The sequence below is a fragment of the Vicugna pacos genome, chromosome 5 (assembly GCF_048564905.1).
Source record: "Vicugna pacos chromosome 5, VicPac4, whole genome shotgun sequence".
Classification (NCBI taxonomy): Eukaryota; Metazoa; Chordata; class Mammalia; order Artiodactyla; family Camelidae; genus Vicugna; species Vicugna pacos.
Window position 1 is genome coordinate 57,184,199 of NC_132991.1, and position 20,388 is coordinate 57,204,586.

The 20,388-nt window shown below is 33.6% G+C and overlaps 1 protein-coding gene across 6 annotated transcripts in view; it reads left to right on the forward strand.

Annotated features, from left to right (window-relative positions):
• The window catches only part of GULP1 (GULP PTB domain containing engulfment adaptor 1), a 231,510-nt gene that overhangs the window by 189,451 nt on the left and 21,671 nt on the right, over positions 1-20,388 (forward strand). For 4 of the 6 annotated variants that reach the window (XM_072961279.1, XM_031678284.2, XM_072961278.1 and 1 more), the window contains 5 exons: positions 2,744-2,842; positions 8,242-8,379; positions 16,031-16,147; positions 16,345-16,425; positions 16,831-16,923. In XM_072961279.1, coding sequence (XP_072817380.1) covers positions 2,744-2,842; positions 8,242-8,379; positions 16,031-16,147; positions 16,345-16,425; positions 16,831-16,923 — 528 coding nt within the window. The remainder of the gene's footprint in view (positions 1-2,743; positions 2,843-8,241; positions 8,380-16,030; positions 16,148-16,344; positions 16,426-16,830; positions 16,924-20,388) is intronic. The other 2 variants (XM_072961282.1, XM_015244200.3) reach the window with 2 other exon arrangements.

The following is a 20,388-nucleotide window of genomic DNA, read 5'->3' on the forward strand; positions in this document are numbered from 1 at the left end:
ATTATTATATTTAAGTTTCACCAGTAGATCACTCTATCTAGATGACTAAGACATGTATCTACTGAATTAAAAATGGAAAAAAAAATTGTAGAAGGCTCTTCAAGCATTAACATTCTAGTAGTAAATAGGGAGAGAAAAATACAATGTAAGAATGATGAGTGTGCCTTTGAAAAGCAAATTAGAGTATTTTGGAACATTATTGAGATGTCTACAAGTTGGAAAAGTGACTTAGATCATGCAAACTATAAAATATAGGCATCCTAAATTTAAAATATATATATATATAGATTGAACAAATAGAATCTTTGGCTTAGATGTTTTGCAATGTCTGTTTAATAGTCAAGGCCAGTATCCAATGTAAACCTTGATAAACATGAAAACAGAACTGGGATTTTTTTTTTTATTTCTAACACAGAAACGGCTGGGCAAAAGAAAAGCATTATTTAGTAGGTAGCAAAACTAGATTCTAGGCCTGATTGCTACAGACCCATTTTATGACCAAGGTAAATAACTTCTCTAAGATTTATTTTTCTCATCTTTGAAATGGGAGGATTGAATTGGATGACCTCTGAATCTTTTTTAAGCACAATTATGTCATCCTGATATGAAACAAAAGAAGAGGTTTCACAAGCCATAGATCAGATATTTTATGTTTATTTTTCTTTTTCTTTGTCTCATTCTCTTGTTCCCCCCTCCCTCCCTGCCTCTCTGTTTTTAGTACTTGTAGCCCCTACTTCCTCCCTTTATTTATTTGTTCCATTCTTTCTTCCCCTCTTTTTTTCTGGCAGAAAAGAAATAACTCAACAGATAAGTTTAATATTAGTGGTTGTTTGGTGATGGACTTTTTGGAAACTAAAAGAGGTCACAGGAATGGCTATGTCCAGATGTTGAAAAGGCTTCAAGAGCTATTGCTCACTGTCTGTTTCTGGAAAAGAGCAGCACCCAGGAAGCCAGCTCAGGCTGCTTCTGCGGCCAGTGATGGGAATGGCTTTGTTCCGACGTGTTCACATAGATAGAAAGCAGCTGATTTATTTTGTCAGCCTTCATATGTGAAAACCCCCAAATTGTTTTGATTATACCAGTACAGGAAGACGATTATGAAGGGAAAAGAAACAAATTAATCCACTTTCTTTGGGAGAGAGCTGGGATAATTTTAAAAGATCTGCACTTAAGCAAAACAAGTTTTTAAAGGAAAAGAAAAATTCTGACATGAATTAATCAAATTTATGTGCAGAATGTAAGACTGCTGAATACCAAGAAAAAAGCTGCATGTATTTATAGGACAGGATAGACAGCAAGCTAAAAAAATAATACCACCCAAAAGGAGTACAAATGATACGCTCCTCCTTGCCCTGCATATCAAGGCAGACACTTCAAAGCATTCTTACGTGCATTGATGATATTATTCTCCATGGTGGTGCAAAGTCATTAAAAGAGAAAGAGACCTTTAACCACTCTCTGCTCTGGCACTGAGCTGTACCATGTATATTCACATCTGCCCTAAATTAGAAAGAAATGCACAATGCAAATAAATATGACACACAAAAGAGGACTGAAGCCCCACCCCTGCCTCACGTATAATCTATTCCGAATCAAGTTAGGATGATCTATATGGTGAAAAAATATTATAGTAGGAAGTAACTTTGAAGTCTTCGAAGAGGGTTAATAAATATCTTTTTTTTTTCAATAGTTCTTTTCAGCTTCTTGAAAAGAAAGGTGGACAAAAGGAAGGAGGAAAGAAGGAAAGTAGGGAGAGAGTGACATTGTCTGATAAAATCAGTACACTTAATACACTTTGAAATTCAGAAAAACAATGAATAATTTCTTTGGCATAACTATGTCCCAACTATTACATGGGACATACTTATACTAGATGGCATATATATGTTATATGTGTATACGTATATATGGAATGTTTATGTGTATTCTAAAAGAAAAAATTTTTTAAACAATTATTGTTTAATATTCAGATTTAACTGGGATCCTATAATTTTTCTGCCACTAAATCTGACAATGCTAGGAAAGCGGCAGAAACTCCAGCTACTAGGTGCATGAATATTCTGATTTTCTTTTCAATTTTATAACAGAACCTAACAAGCATTTACATACACTTATTAATTCAATAAAGAAATACAATAGATACTACTGCAAAAGCATTGAAAAAATCTTCATGTTTTTCAGGAAGACATACTATATTTATAATTCTAGACTGAGTCTAGTTCTGAGTCTTTTAGCCAGGACACTTACTTCAGTTGTTAGCTTCAGTTTGAGTAGTGTAATCTCTCTCTTTTCATTCACTGATTTGATTGATTTGATGGGTAAGACAGTGTACCAAACAGGGGAAGTATCTAAAAATGGCCAAGAAGGCATATCCAGTGAAGTCGATTGCAAGTTCTATAAAGTCACTAAAAACGGTAGATCCACAGAAAAAGAAATTGATCTCTGCTTATTTTCCCACAAAGAGTCTTTACTTTCTGTTCGGTATGAATACAGTTTTTTAAATATCATGGAAGTACATTAAAAATTTTTTTTAAAAGTTATTGAAAATCAATCTGATGTTAATGTTAGTAATGTTAGCTCACTATGATTTCTAAATATTTGGGGACTGTGTGGGGTTTATAAAAATACATTACAAAAGGCAATACTTTAATGAAAGTCCAACACTGAATACACTCAAATATATATTGTGTTCATTCTCCATAGAAAGAGATTTATAGTTTTGTGAATAAATTTTCATTTGTAGTTTGCAAGACATATCAAGAAATCTGAAGGCCAGAAAATTCCGAAAGTTGAGTTGCAAATATCAATTTATGGAGTAAAAATTCTAGAACCCAAAACAAAGGTAAGGCTTATTTTTGAACATTGGAAGCACTTTAATCTTTAAGTAATGACAGTTACATTCCTATTTTAATGAATATTCAAAACATCTTACCAGTTGAAACTATTTAGTTCTCAGTTAATGTCAATTTGAAACTCTATAGAACTTTTAAGGGAAAAGAAAACAACTCTTGGGATCGTTTTCTGAGCGATTTGTTCTCGGGCCTGTGTTTGGGATGTAAAAATTTACAGTAAGTATGTTCAACAGAATTTGGTCTTATATTTAGAAATTTCCCATCGTGTGCTGTGAAGGAGCTGCAGTTAAGTGTGGGTCACTGAGTGTGAAAGAAGACAAAAGCTGTGTGTTATTTGGTAAAATATTCTGGACTGACTCTTGTTGCTTGTAAACATAATCAGTGTGTATTAGTTTATTACGACTGCTATAATAAAATACCAGAGGCCTGGTGGCTCAAACAATGGAAATGTATTGCTCACAGTCCTGGTGGATGGCAATCCCAGATTAAGCTGACAGCCGCAGGCGTGGTTTCTTCTCAGCCTTCCCTCCTCCACCTGCAAGTGGCCACCCTCCTGCTGCTTCTTCACGTGGTTGTCGCTGCGAACACATCCCTGGTGTCTCTTTGTGTGTCTAATTTCCTCTTCTTAAAAGGACATCTGTCAGACTGGATCAGGGGCCACCCAGAGGACCTCACTGTAACTTCATCACCATTTTTGAGTCTTATCTCCAAATAAGGAGATTCAGTTCCTTTCTGAGGTATGGGGAGTTAAGGCTTCAATATATGAATTTGGTGGGGAACATAAGTTTATACTGTATTATGAGCTGAATTAAGATTCTTGTATTTAAGAGCTTTTCCAACTACAGAGCCAATGGAAAGAAATGGAAAACAATCTATTCTAGAATCACATTCATTAATATGTACTTGTGGGTGTAATTGTTTTCACCGAAAATTCCTATGTTGAAGCCCAACTTGCAATGCAACTCTATTTGGAGACAGAGCCTTTAAAGTAATTAAAATTGAATGAGGTCTTAATTGGGCCTTAATCCAATAAGAGAGCGACCTTGCAATAAGAGGAAGAGACACCAGGGACGTGGGAGCACAGGGGAAAGGCCACGTCAGGACACAGCGAGAAGCCATCTGCAAGCAAGAAACCAGACACGCTGACACCTTGACTTGAAACCTTCCGAACTGTGAGAAAATACATTTCTCTTGTCGAAGTCACCCAGTCTGCGGTATTTTGTTATTACAGCCCTAGAAAATAAATATAGTATTTTATTTGCCTCAGAATTATCGCTTAGTAATTTTGATAAAACCGTGAAAGTCAGTTTGGAAAAACTGAGTAACATTCAACTCCAATTATTTTACAAATATATATTATCAATGCTTTTTTTTTAATACTGCAGCATGCTTAGTGACAAATTAATTCTATTTGAAAGCTGAAGGAAACCCTGGCCTGGAAACAGAGTATGAAAATATTTTCACAGGTCTGCCCCTTTCTCTAGTCCAGCATTTACCACTGATACCATCACTCTGTGCATAACAAGCCCTGGCAGTCTTGATATTCAAAGTGTGGCCCGTGAACCACCAGGAATCAGCATCACCAGGAGCCTGTTAGAAATGTAAAACCTCAGGCCTCATTTCAGACCTACTGAACCTGCAATTAAAGAAGAAACATGGTGATTTTTGTACACGCAGAAGTTTAAGCTGTTCTGGTGTCGCACGCAGACTGCTGCTTCATTTTCAACGTCTAGTCCGTGAAACACTGACATTAAAAATACCTGCGACACTCGCAGCAATAAGTCCCACACCCTGTCTTAGCCTGCAGAATCAGAATTACCCTGGAAAATTTGCATTTTTAATATCTTTGAGGATGACTGGACAATAGCATGGATGTAACCACAGTCAATTCAAAATTAAAGAACAATTGCATTCCTTCAGACTTCTCAAACCGTGAATTTAAGACCTCCCTCGACTGTTCTAATTTCCTCCTATTCTCCACATTCAATAGTAAATAACAGAGAATTGGAGACCATACTTTTGGTTTTGGTTATTCCAAAATGACTATTGCTGAGGTGGCTGAAAGCAGATAAAAGCAGTGGTAAAAGAATAGTGGAAGTTCTCTTCAAGCTTATAATGAGTATGAATATATACGAATTCAAATGTGAAATGATATGCACGTATCTATATATCCAAGCTTATAATGGAATATATATGCACACACACACACACACATATATATATATATTTGCTGGGAAATGAGGCATTTGAAAGTGAGGCATTGTCTGCAGGTGGGTTTGCTGGGATGCCTTCGTTAGACAAATGGTAGTTAATAAAAGAACAATAGGCTGAGGAAGCAGTAAGTTTCTGGATAACAATGCTCTCAAAAGGGTAGCAACCAACGTAGTCTTATATGCAATTAAAAAGGAAACAGTCCTAGTCCTGCATTACCTTTTTACAATTCAGTGGCTATATAGTGGCAAATGTCCAGTTAGAACAAGTCATTTGTAGGTAGGTCATCTTTCTGTTTAGAGTTTCTTCTAAACCATATAGATCTGTTTTGGAGTGTATGCATGTGTGATTATTGTTAATTAAAATTTCTTACATGGATTTTAGGACTTGTCAAAGCACACCTTGTAATATGTGGGGATGATAATACACTTTATGTATCACCTACATTCATTGTTATTCGTTTTGGTGAGTCTACCCATAATATATCCTAGGCTATAAGAATTTCACCAATGCCATAATCTATAAATTATAATCTACTAAACCATTCTCCTATTATTGAACATTTAGAATGCTTCAATTTTTCAGTAATTAATACAAAGTTTGATTATTTAGAAAATACAAATATGCTTAAATACAGTATATAAAGAGAACATCTTTAGCATTTAGAATTGACATTTTAATAATGGCACATCTTTACAAAAGCACAAAATATCAAGACAAAGATACTGCAAGATGACTAACACTGATATAATATGTGGTGTATGTGTGTAAAAAGAGACAGAGAAGGGGATCATGGGAATACCAATGTAGCAAATGGTACAGTTGGTGATTCTAGAGTTGCCCATAATGACTCCCATAATAATGAGTTTTCTTTTGACAACCTGTCATCTGTATCATCCTCTTCCCTAAACTTTTACTGTCAAATCTCCATACCTCTCCCAACCTAAACCCCATTTACAAAGCGTCAAGGAGGTAGGATTCAACTCAGTATAATTAGCCTGTTGACTTTTGATCATGGTATTCCTTACCCAAATCAGTAACACCAATCCTTTTCTTCCCTGGCCCAGAGTCTTAGTTTCCTGTACTTAATAGCTAATTGTAAAGAGGCTCTATTGAATTTTTCCCCAAGAAAGTAAGTTTTCCAAACTTTTAACAAGGAAGAAGCATTATTTTTATCCCTACCGAACTTGAAGAGTGATTGTGGAATTCAATTATATTACATACGGATAGAAAGCAACTGACTCTTTACTCACATATTATATGTCAATATAGAGTAGCCAACTCTTTACCTATAGTAGAATGTACCATTTTTTGAATCCATAAAAAAAAGTAGGTAATCTAAATAAGGGATTACCAACTCTCCTGGGCATTAGTGCCCCTAGGAGACTCCTGAGAATGCTGACTGCTGGAGTCCACCCAGGTTTTTCAGATTCAGAATCTGCAGAAGAAGCCTTAGTATCTGTATCGTAACAAACAAAACTTCCCAGGTGACTCTGAGCCAACCTAAACACAGATACGTATTTAGGAACCATTATTTGAAGAGATGTGAGTGAACCAGAAAAAAAAATCTGTTATTTATTTTATTTTGAATATAAGTTGTAATTAAGGGAAAAAATAATGAAATATGGTCCTAAGATAAGTTTATTTATAGTAAATATATGTATATTTTGCTACATATTTATATAGTAAATAAATATATATTTATATATTAAGCATAAATATTTATATATTAAAATATTCATTCAATATTAATCTAACATGGACTTGATAAAAGTCTAAACAGAAATTAAGACAATTCCCAACCGTCATCACCAAAGGCTTTCTGTGATCACACTGGTTGGTGAGTGAGTGAGGGACTGCATAGGTTTCACCACCAGCTATGTAGAAGATGTGTTTTCATGTTACTTGTAATTTCTCCTATAAATGGAAAAAAATGTATCTCTTCCTGTATTGTATAGCACCATGTCCTCTTTATCATTTACATGTTTATGCAGTTAATAAACTGGTGTAGACATGCTGTCAGTATTTGGGAGCTACCGTGCAGCTGAAGAATACTGTTTCACTTTGTTAACAGTAAAACAAAAAACATGTCAGTGAGGAAGAGACTTGTCAATCAGGCAAAGTATAGGAGAAGGATAGTCTCAGACAAATGGGTTCATTATCCATCTCAGCACTAACCACAAGAAGCCACCAGAAACCTTAGTAAGTTGAGCATTTTTCCTTCCTGCTGTTTAAATGGATCAATCAGGCTATCTGGTAATGAAGAAAACATTACAGCCCTACAGTGTACTTCCTTGTTTTAATTTTCATGCTTGCAATCAACCCTTTGAGGACTTACTGTTTGTTTTGTATGCAAGGAAGTAATGCAGTGCTAGAGACAATTCTCTTATCTATTTGTCTCATTTTATGTATCCATTTTCAGTCTGAGGAGCAGTAATATGAATCAGAGTGCTAGAGGAAAATCTCAGCAAGCTGACATGTCAGACCCTGAACTTGGAAGAATGTAGTGACTGATCCTGTAGTTGCACACAAACACACACACACATCTGTATATGCAATATTTATCTTTCTACTGATTAACAAGGTTGATTCAGTAATTTGGATGCTGGTTCTGTAGACCTTCTTCATTCACTGGTCCAATGGAAAACATGACAGAAGTTGCAACGATAATCTTCCTTAAAAAAGACTCGAGTGTATGAGTTACCATGAAGATGTGTAATATGTAGTATGTTTCATATGACATTGTGTACAGATGAAGTTATGTTTTAAACTGTAATATTAGTAGCAGTAAGATAAAATGAAGAGTGTTCTGGTTAAAAAGTGCTCTACTAATTCTGTAACCTTGTGGAAGTTTCTTAATCTCTCTAGACCCCAGTATCCTCCTAAGTAAAATTGCCCAGTTTAAAGTAATAATCTCTGAAGATGCCTTGTAGCTCAGGAAGCCCATAATCCTCTTTTCATGTATGTTTTTCAAAATGCTACTGAACTGACTAATATAATCCTGAGTCAGGAGGTTCATCTCCATTACATATGTGTTTAAGTTCGAGGTGTATATAATTATAAAACCAGAATATGTCAGATGATGTTTCATAAGCTATATGTTATTAGCACAGCTGGTATTTCAGAAACTGGAAAAAAAAATCTCTTCAACTATGTTTATTTTCATCTGTGTTCACAGGAAGTTCAACACAATTGCCAGCTTCACAGAATATCATTTTGTGCAGATGACAAAACTGACAAGAGGATATTCACTTTCATATGTAAAGATTCTGAGTCAAATAAACATTTGTGTTATGTATTTGACAGTGAAAAGTGTGTAAGTATGCCAGATGTTTTAGGGTGGTTTGTTCTGTTTTACAAGCCAGGAATTGTCTTGTTTCCGGCATTAGTAAGGTATTTGGAAATAAGTATGGTCTGCAAATACTTAGCTACACTAATAGATTCATCCTGTCATGAGAATATGCTGCAGGATTTCATCCCTAACTAAATTCTCATGTTCACAGACACGGGCTTGCATGCAAATTTCTTTTCTTAGAATGTCATGCTTGCTAATGTTATATATGTTTATTTCTCTTATAACATCTAATTTATTTCTTATTTTAAACTCAAATATGATTTACTAATATAGATATAATGCAAAAAGGTAATGTTGAACAAAGTATTTTTTTTTCTGGAATGTGATAGATCTGATGAAAATAAATATTTTAAACTCCAGGAAGTGAAATCTGTAAGGGTCTTCAAACAAATCTTCAGTGTTTTGAAAAACCTTGTCCTTGATTTTACTTATTCAGAAAACAGTATCATGAAAGGTGATAGAATGTATGTGTGTGTATGTGCCTGTGTGAGTGTGTATGTGTGAGCTTGTAAATACAATCTAAAATTCTTAGCAAGTAAGAACAATTAGGGAATTCCGAAGTTGAGTGCTGTAACAGTTCTTTAATCATCTGGAACCTGAAGGAAAACTTTGTATCTTGACTATAAGCATAAGCTAACGCTAATTATAACCTAGCTGAGGTCCAGTTATAAAATACAAGATGTGAATTCCAAGCACACATTGTAGCCATTGATGGCTTTAATTGAGGAAGAACATCAAACCTCAACAACCTGATTGCCTTAGACAAGAAGAAACTTATTTGCACACTTTTCACACTGTGAAAAATATTATTATCATTATGTAATTTGTTTCTCTGGTTTCAATATGTGAGCTTCTTGAGAACAAATACTTGTTTATTTGTCCATGTAACTCCTACATCAGGTGGACAATAAATGCTCAATGAATTTTTTTCCTTAAAGAAAAGACTATGCAGACAAATGTACAAAAGATAGAGCAAGTTATCTGTAACTTTTAAACTATAGTTCTCTAAAAAGGCAAACTAATGTGCTAGGCTACTTGGCATCATAATATGTTTTGAGAATTTGATGAACATTATGAAACATCTCATCAGAAAAATATGCTTATCCACATAAGGCAACATTATGTGAACAGTATGGTATTTTTATGAAGTTTAAGTTGTTTTGAAATTTATTCTATTAAATGAATGCATTATATTTAATGTTCCAAGTGCTTCTTAACCATGATTGCTTGCAGGCATTTGAGGAGATTAAAGTTGATATTTGTTGAATATCTTCTGTGTGTAAGATATTATAACCTTTTATCACTTACAGCAAGCAGAAAATTCAGTTGTTCTGCTTCCTTGTCTTACACAGAGGAATAAACTTCTTTAGGGTCCTGTGAAATATTCATAAACCAAGTCCATTAAAACATTAGCCGTCTTATGGCTTTATGTCACATGTTTTATCTTTCTTTGATCTCCATCAAATTTGTTATATGATTATTTAATATATGAGCTTGCCAGAATTCCCATGTAGTTTTATTGTTTTCAGAGTATAGACTCTATTTCCCCCTGATCATAATTTGTAATTGACTTCCAAAATTTCAATTCCGTAACCCGTTAACTCTCCAGATATAGCCTATTAGCTTTACTTTTTATTTTTCTTAAAAGTTAAAAATGTATTCTTAAATCCTACTGCAGTGGCTCACAATCATTAGTGTACATAATATTCATAAGGAAGACCTTTTAAAATACAGCTCATTCATTTCCACTTCAAAAAAATACGTTCATATTGATTGGGGCTAGAGCTCAGGAAATCTATATTTTGCAAGTTCACCAAGTGATTTTGCTTCAGGTAGATGGAAGACTGAGCTTTGAAAAGCAAGGTTTCAAGTTATCACTTCAACTGTAAGTTGGCATCACTTTAATTAGCTTAAAGAGGATGTGTTTCCTCAAAGTCTCATTATATCATTTTTACCTTAAGATTTTATTTGCTCTACTTATAACAATGTCTGTACTTATAAAATTGATTTTATATGTATGAAAAATTTTTGAAATACCATCCTCTCTAATCAAAATAGGAAAATAAATTATGACCCAATTGGCACCACTCTTTCCTCTTATTTTAAGAAACCAAAGCCCACTTGAGTGCCTTTCCCAGTGTTACAAAGCTAGATAATAACAGGATCAGGATTAAAATTTAAGACCTTAGATTGCCATTGTAACATTTGTTCAGTCATGCTGTATTACTCCTGTAACTGTGACCTTGGGGGCTTGAGGGGAACTCTGTTCCAGGGGCTTTGTCTTACTTATTCATTATATTTTATCCTTTCAATACTTCTCTGAAATTGTTGAGAGTTTGAAAGTAGATGATACCTGTCCTCGTATGCCACAAGACTGGAATTCACTGCTTAATTAACATTATCATATTGTATTAATGAGTCTCCCTCCATGGTGACTGTGAGGATAATGTGGGGAGCTACAGTGCCCAGCTCTGCTAAGCAATAGTGAAGAGAGGCCAAGCGAGGGAGCTGAACTTCCTTCCCCACCAGGCAGTACTGAGGCAGTGCTCTCCCGTTCCCATTCCCCTACTCGAATTGTGTCAGAGTTTAAATAATTCTAGAGTCTCATAGTATTTAAAATATCCAAGATTCAATTGAAAATCTCTCCCCATAAGAATTAGAAAAAAGATGACCAATATATCTCTGAAAAAAGATGACCAATATATCTCAACACTGAGATGAGAGAGACATTAGAATTACCAGACAAATTTTAGAAGAGCCATCATAAAAATAATGAAATAAATTGTTACAATCACACGTGAAACAAATTAAAAATTACAGTGTCTTCTAAGAAATAGAAAATCTAAGCAAAGAAATAGAAGATAAAAAGAAAACCCAACTGGGATATTGGAACTGAAAAATACAACTAAATAAATAACACAATGTATAGGCTCAATAGCAGAAAGGAGAGGACAGAAGAAAGAATCAGCAACCTGGAAGACTGAAAAATAGAAAATGCCCAATCTGAACAATGCAGAGATAGTAAGTATACACATGTGAATGCACACACACACACACACACACACACACACACATGCTCACATAGGCATATACACAAAACACTACAAAAAAAGATCAGAAACCTGTGGGACTACAACAAAATATTTAATATTTATGTGTCATTAGGAAAGAGAGAAAAAAAAAAAACAGATAGCCTTGAAAAAATACTTGAAGACAAAATAGTTGCAAACTTCCAAATTTGGCAAAAGACATAAACCTATAGATTGAAGAAATTGAATGAAGTCCAGACAGGATAAACCCAAGTTAATTCTACACATATACAGTCAAATTTCTGAAAACTAAAGACAGAAAAACCTTGAAAGTAGCAAGAGATAAAGTCCTTACCTAAAGCAGAAAATCAATTCAAATTACACTGTATTTCTTATTAGAAGCCATGAAGATGGGAAGGAAGTATCACATGGATTGTAAAAGTAACACAATTTTAGTTAGGATTGGCAAGATATATAATGAGGAATTTTAGACTTACAAGTTGCTCTTATAAACAGACTTTAGTATTATTATTCCCTTGGAGCATATGTAAACATGTATATGTAAATATATGCAAAACCAATAATATCCAGAATGACAAAGCAAATTATAGTTATTACTTACATGAAAACTGGAGGAGGCCAAAATTAAGGTTAAAAGCTAAAGGAAACTTTAAATTTGTCTGTAATGCTGAAAGACTTTAATACTGGTTTTACATATATTCAGGGTAATTAAAGGAAAAAGAAAGTAGTAATAAGTAAACATGCAAATTTTAGCATAGAAATATAAAAAAATAAATGGTTAGATAGAATAACTGAAAAAAAGTTTAACATCAGGTTTGGAATGGCAGAAAAAAAATGTTCAGTTATCTGAATATTATCTGAATAGCAACAAAATACAACATCAAAGTTTGTAAAAGACATTTCAAGCAATGCTCAGAGGGATATTTGTAGCTTTAAATGCTCCTATGAAAAAAAGATAAAAAGATTAAAAGTAATCATGCCCTTGACTTTGAGAAGTTAGAGTAAGGAAAAATTAAAAACAAAATACATTAGCTGGTGAATAGTCAGAAAAAGAAACAAAAGACATGAAATTGGAAAAAAAGGAGTAAAACTATCTTTTTTTCATAGGTGTAATATGAATTTCTACAAAGAAAATTCTGTAAAATCTACAAAATTGCTATAATTTTGAAGCAAATTTAGTCACAGGATACAAGGTTAATATACAAAATTGATTTTTTTGTCTACTATAAAAAAAGAAAAATCTATTTACTATAGCATCAACAAACGTGAAATAATTAGGATTTTTAAAGAAGATATACTGAAATCAACAAAATATTGCAGAAACTAAAGAAGACCTAAAATAATGGGTGAGAGATACCATATTAATAGGTTGGAACGCTCGATTTAGTTAAGAGGTCAGTTGCACTAAATTGTTCTATATAGTCAGTATGATTCTTGTCAAAATCAAAGTGGGATTTTTAATAGAAGTTGAAAAGTTGTTTTTAATATAGTAATATAAAACAGTATAGAATAGAAAAATTATTCCTGAAAGAAAATACCAAAGTTAGAAGACAAGACCAAAGTTGGAAGGCACAGTTTACCTGATTCCACAATGTACTCTAAAGAAACTTATAGGGTCAAGTGATATTGATGTAATGATAGCTAAATAATAAAGGAACTGCATTGTAGAGGCCAAAAATATCCACACATGCATGGTCAATTGATATTTCCACAAATGTGACAAGACAATTCAATTGAGAAAGGAAGTATTTGACAACTGGTATTAGAACAACTAGCCAAATATGTGAAAAAAGAATAATTAAAAATTAACCCTACATAAAAATAATTTCAGATGGATTATAGATGTAAAAGTAGAATCTTTTAAAGTCTGCTAAGAAATTTCCATTAAATGTAGAAGAATCTCTATGAACTTTGACTAGATACTGGTATCTTAGGATGACCTCAAAAACACTAAACATAAGACAAAATGTGTGAGTTAATGAAAAATAAAAATTTTCTGTTAATTTATAAAAGGTATTACAAAGTGAAATGGCAAGTCACATCTGAAAAAGAATTTGTATCCAGAGTACGTAGAGAATTAAATATCTAAAAAGGAAAAAAAAAAAAGTAATAGAAGTGGGCAGGAAACTGTCTTCTACAGGGAGTTCATAATGAAAATATAACAAAGGCCAATGATTACATGAAACTGGGCTAATAGAATTGTTCAAAAGGGAAATTCAAATTAAAAAGACTTAGTTTTAGCATTACTCATCCAGTAAAAAACAAAGTTAAAAAGACTGTCAATATCTGATGTTCATGAAAATGTGGAGCAACTAGAACTTCCTTAATGTTGGTGGGAATGTGAAATGGTAACGCTACTTTGGAAAACAGTGTGGCAGTTTCTTACAATGCTAAACATAGACTTGTCCTATGATTTAGCAATTCCATCCTAGGTATATATCCATAGGTATGAAAACATGTCCACAACAAGATTTTGTAAGAATGTTTGTAAGACCTTTATGTATAACTAAGAACTGAGAACACCACAAATGTCCCTCAATAGACAGATGGAAAACATTGTGGTATAGTCACTGGTTGAAATACTAATCAACAATAAAACAAATAACACATATAACATCTCAGAAACTAAAAAAGAAAACAAAGAATATATACTGTAGTGCTCATTTTTATAGATATACGAACAGGCAAAACTCACCCATGGGGGTAGAAATTAGAGCAATGGTTACCACAGAAATATGATTTTACTAGGAGTTGGCATAGGAGAACTTTCATGGATGACAGAAATATTCTATGTCTTTATATGGTGGTTATATAGGTATATACATTTATCAAAACACATCTGATTGTACAATTATGATCTGCATTTCATTGTATATAAATGTCATCTCCTACTCCCCAAAAGTGTGAAACTGTAGAGTCAGATATTCTGGATTTGAATCCAGGTTCTCTAACTGTGAGACTTTAGGCAAATTATACACCTTCATAGAATTGCAGTTGCATAAGTATTGTGGGGATAATAATTCTCACCTCAAAGAATCATGATGAGAACCAAGTGAGGTTTTATTTGGTGAATAGTTACCAGGGAGATAAATGCTGTCTTAATTAAAAAGATATGTCTTATAATTAAAAAAAAAAGAGAATATGGCTTTTAAAAAGTTATTATTTTTAACAAATAATTAGTAATGAGGTCAAATGTTATTAGTTACGAGTCAACAATGCTACCATTTAAATGAGTCTCCTGTACACCTTGAGTATTTGAGGATAACACATTGTCTTATTAAGAGGACACATTGAACTCATTTTCATTTATTTCGTGTTATTTAGCATTCTTTAATGTAGCTACTTTCTTTTCCTCCTTTTTTTTTTTAAAGACAAATAGTCCTCATATATAATTTCAGGCATATATTCTGCATTTTTTAGTTAACTGGGTTAAACACTATAAATATTTGTTATGGCTAAGGGCCTTTTTAAACAAAGAGTGAACTATAAAAGATAATGATGTCTTAAGTAATCTAAACTTTATTAATAAAGCATATTTTCAATTTAGATTGTACATAGGATATCACAAAGTTTTAGGATTTGCAGTAGGGTTTCCCTAACAGGAAAGTCTGGCATTTTCAAGATTTAATATTGCCACCAGTTGTTATGTCATCTGGAGGTCTTATAGTTAAATATGAAATATTTGATGCATTAAATCAATTAATGCCTTGCTAAACTTCTTTATAATGGTAATAAGGTAAATAGATCTTTATTCAGTGTTTACACTCTTCCCAGTAAGACCCTGTGATATCAGCTGAGATATGAATGGAAAAGGAATGAGCTGGTGACCTTGGGATATTTGTGGCAGTTTCTAGTTAATAGACCAGAGATTGTCAATTGTTTAGGAGGCCAAATTTAGATGGCAGATACGTTTTGTTCAATCGTCACGGTTTTACAAAAGCATTGTTTACTATCGTTTAAAATCGGGAGATTTCCATGTGAAAATTCAAATCTGTGACTTCATCTCACATATTTGAAATCTGACAACTCTGGGTTGGAATTGCTCGTTTCCACAAGCCAGCAATGAATTGGAACTGAGTAGCGGTCGCTCCATTTGGAGAGGGCATACCTCGGGTTTTCCACAGACACCTCCCAGCCCACCTCATTCAAATTACCTGTCAGCTTGAACAAACCCTCCTCACTAAGAAAAAGAAATAAGTAGCAAAGCAACAAGAAAACTGCAGTTGGCGCTATGCTTTCAGTTAATAGGCGCTAAATATTTGAGGAAGGAAAGATAAGAAAATAGGGAAAACTGCTATGATAAAAGAGATGAGAAGGTGAAAAGGACTCGCTTCCAGCTTCAACGGCTATTCATTTAATTGCCAAAACATTTTTTTTTATGCTGTGCATGGGTAGCACTGGATTATTATGTTAGCATAGACTACTCTGCTCATTTGCTACATCTCTACCCCTAGACATGACATGGCCCTTTTGAAGAACCTCATGTGAATGTTTTTCTTGATTCAAATAGTCTGGCATATTATTATTAAAGTGCAAATCTTCTTTGTTTGGTTTTTACAAAGGCTGAAGAGATAACTTTAACAATCGGCCAAGCATTTGACCTGGCATACAGGAAATTTCTAGAATCCGGAGGAAAAGATGTTGAAACGAGAAAACAGATTGCAGGGTTACAGAAAAGAGTGAGTAAACTAAGCTTGTTGTTTTCACATTTATGTGATGTAAGTACAGGGAAACTTGCATATCATCAAACAAATTTAGAAGACCTGCCATTAAATTTCCCCCACACTGATTGGAACTGCTTTCACTGTGTCCCTATAATTTTTCATTCCTGATCCCCTGCACAGTTTTTAACCATTTTATATTGAATTCCCACAAGAACTTAGTGTTCTCATGTGACTTTGCTTCACTTCCTGATGCTTCTCATGGGGATCAGAGCAGCAGAAGCAGCAGATGCTGGGTAAGTGGTTTCCCATGCAGATCAGATTCCTTTATAATTAAATTATACCCTTTCTCCACTCTCTTCAAAATCATCGTAAGCAAGTTTCACTGTCTTGCGGTTATACTCCAAGATTATGGGTACAGATTGCACAGTGCTGCAAGAAAACACAGAGAATGAGGTATTAGGAACATGAAATTTGCACTCACATAAAAACGTATTTTAAATTTAATAATATATTCTCTGGTGACCTAGAATTCTATAATATATCTGAAGCTTTATCAAATACATTTCTCCCTGTGCACAAAAGACTATATTAAACTTTTAAATGATATGATGTTCTATTCATGAATGTAGCCAATATAACAGCCAATATTTTCCAAGAATAAATTTCTGAAGATTATTCAATAATCACTTGCTTTTTAGATTCAAGACTTAGAAACAGAAAATATGGAGCTTAAAAACAAAGTACAAGATTTGGAAAACCAGTTAAGAATAACCCAAGTATCAACATCTCCAGTAAGTATGTAGAAAATATGCATCATTTCCTTAGATACAAGATTTCATGGTGATAAAACATGTCTGGATCATCAGTTCTTCAATATTTCAAATAATACTCTGGGATCAGCAATTTTAAACTAAACATGAATAAAGATGAAAGACGCTAAATAAGAGTAATTTAAAACATTAAAATTGCATAAGTAGCTCAGATCGGAGTTGTTTTTCCATGTTGCTCTTTCTTCTTTTCTAAAATAATTCAGCCTTCGACTTGGTCTTTTCCTCTTTGTGCCATGTAGCCTCTCTTTCATTCCAATTGATTATTATTCACTGAAGTTAGATTCAGTGACCTGGGCCAGTCTACCCTTGGAGTGCTGAACTTCATTATAGAAGTTGGACTGTTAACAAAATCAAATTGGTTTCTTATTTCTTAGCAAGGATTCCTACTGGGAGTGACACAGTTATATTTTAGACACTAAAATCAGTGATAATCTCTGCAGACAACTCTTAGTATATCTGTAGTTAAATTATTTACTTTTGGTTTAGCATAGATTTGAAATCTTTTTCCACTACCACATGCGATGCCATTATTTTGTGATTTTGGCTTAAGGGAATTTTTTGGAGGGCAATGGAATTTAAAAGTTAATATTTTTTTTTCTAGGTAATATATACTTAGGAATTCTTTTCTATTAAAATCATCAGTACTACTGATATTCTCTGTTAAAGTATATATTTTACTTTGCATCTAAACATTTTTATGTATAATTTTTGGCATTATACTAAAACACAGTTATGGCATTTACAAACTTCTGAAAAGAATTTTTGTTGGAAAATTTTATTTGCAAGTCAATTTTGGTTCAATCTCTAGGCTAACTCAATGAAAACTCATATATATAGATATATATCTAGTACTAGAATATTTCACCAGTTCATCACCATGAACAATGCTTCAAGAAGTTGCAGTTAGGGTTTTAAATTTGCTGTGCCCTGGGAATGGATCAGAAAACTTATTTTCTTCTAAACTCACACTTTGCCATCTTCCACACTGAAATGGTTGGCATTTCCATTGCTTGGCATGTAGTTTGTGACAGTAGCCAAGGTGGAGAGATTGGAAATGAATCTCCAGTGTTCCTGTGTACTTGTTCTGCACAGTGAGGTGCCGGATCCTCCTCTTCAGGTTCTGGCTTTATTATGATATTCCTCCTTGTTTTTCCTCTTTACTACCATCATTATTCGCTTCTAATCCAGGTTATGATTTTTTTCTTGCCTTCCCCACCCTAAGAAACCGAGCATCAGCTCAAACTCTTCAACCTTCAGTCCCAAAATAGAGCTTTTTTGAGGTCTTGTTGAAAGTTTTCTAAGCCATCCCATGAAACAAATTAGGAATATAAAGATAAATGAAAGGGAAGTTACTTTTCCAAGCAGTCTTAAAAAGGTAGTTTTTGCTGGAATTCTTTGTATATGAAAAGTAGTTTTATTTCAGTCTTTGTGTTTACAAAGGAATAAAAATAAGATCCATCACCATTTTGGATACAAACCCAAAGCTTGTTCATTGTGTATCCTCTTTGTCTAGAAAGGGAGCTAAGGATATCATGTTGAGGGCATGGTAGATATTGGAAAAGCAGAAAAGTCTGGGACATGTTGAAAGAACAGCACATCCCTCTTTCATCTCCTGAAAGCAGACACCGCATCAGAGTTAGCACTGGGCCATCTGAGGGGGGGGTCAGTCAGGGCTGGGGTTACAGGCGTGTGCCTTGGTGATCTCACATGGTTACCAAGTCAGTTTCAGAAATGGCAAGGGACAGGAAGAATGAAGAAATGACCCTCTCTTGAGTTTCCTGGACCCTTTGTCTGAGATAGCAGTTACAAGCAGTGAGTGTGAAATTTGGTATGTAAATGAATGCAGGCTATATGTGAGTATATTTATTTATTCAGGAGTTCTCTTTGGTAGAGGCAGTTATATAAAAAACAGTAAAATTATTCAAATAGCCAATTACTAGAATGGGTGAACCCTCCTAAAGTTGTCATTTACTAATTAGTATAGGCATTGTGTTCGTCTCAGCACTGAATGAATCTTAATAGAATGCTTCAAACACTATAACTAAAAGATTAAATTAAAAAAGAATTTTTTTCTCTAAACCACTCTTTTGCACTTAATACACGTGTAGAAAATTCATTGCATCATTGATCGTTATGCAACTAACTCAAATTGTAACTTTGCAATCTACTTACATTCTTTTGTCGCAGTAGTATCTTTGTCTATATTTTTTCTTTATTTTAAATTTTAAAAAATTACGTCTCATAACTTTTCAGCTCCTAAAGTCTTATGTGATTTTTGAAATTGTTGATACACTGGAGGATGTATATCGTTTTTAAGATTAAAAAATAGAATTTATTTAAATCCTAAAAGAAAGTGAAGTCAACACTTTTAAATTGCTAGAGATATCTGATTAATTCAAATATGTTTGAAGATACTGTTATAAGTATTTATTAACTTGTTTTTAAAAAATTTTTGAAGAGAAAATGAACAAATGTTTGCCTTTCATTTTCAATTTTAGTTTTGTAGCTGAGAAATAAATTAATATAACACTAAGTCCATCTATATTTCACTCCTATTAAAATGATGTCCCAATTTTCTGGTATTTAAAATAAAGTTAAATTACCTACAGTTATTTAGTAAGTGTGAAATATTGCCATGCTTATAAATATCCACTCTGCTGAAGGTTTGTTAATGGTTCAAACTGTTGAAATTGAATTTGAAAAATAATTAAAATTATAAATAATTAAAATATAAATTAAAAAAATATATATCTCTTGTTTAATAACTTGCATTGGATCTGTGGTAAAGCAAATTCCTATAAAGTTGGAAACGTCTTACATCTGTTCGTTCTTATGAAATGTGAGCACTAGTTTAACAGGACACACAGCTGGGACACCAGGTACTTCACAGAGTGCCACTGTGTCCAGCAACGTTAATGCACAGCAAATGCTTCTTGGACTTACAACTCTGGAAGTGAGATTCTGTAGGTTTTGTTTGTTTTGCTTTCAGAGGACTGAAGGATAGAATGCTCCAAAATTGCTAGTTTTCAGCAGCTTGTTTAAAGGATTAGGGGCAGCAATTAATATATTAATTGAAGAACATTGAAGTAAATGATGAATCCCATTATGTGCATTGAAATTACAATGTAGGTGGGTTTGTTATATAGGGTTAATTTGGCTTCAGATTCTCCATGAGTTTTCAGTGTGTAATGGTTAGAGGAACCCCCCAGGACAGATGCCTCTTCACACGTGACCAGCCCCAAATAGGCCTTAATCCTAGTGGAAGCCAGATTTTCTTAAATCACACAGAGGTAACCCTTTTGCTGTATAAAACATTCCAATTCAGAGGTGGTTCAATTTTCTATAAATTATTCAATGTTAAAATTTGATTCCTAAAAATAAACACTTAATGCAGTAATATTCTGAAATATCAGGATTCACAGGTCA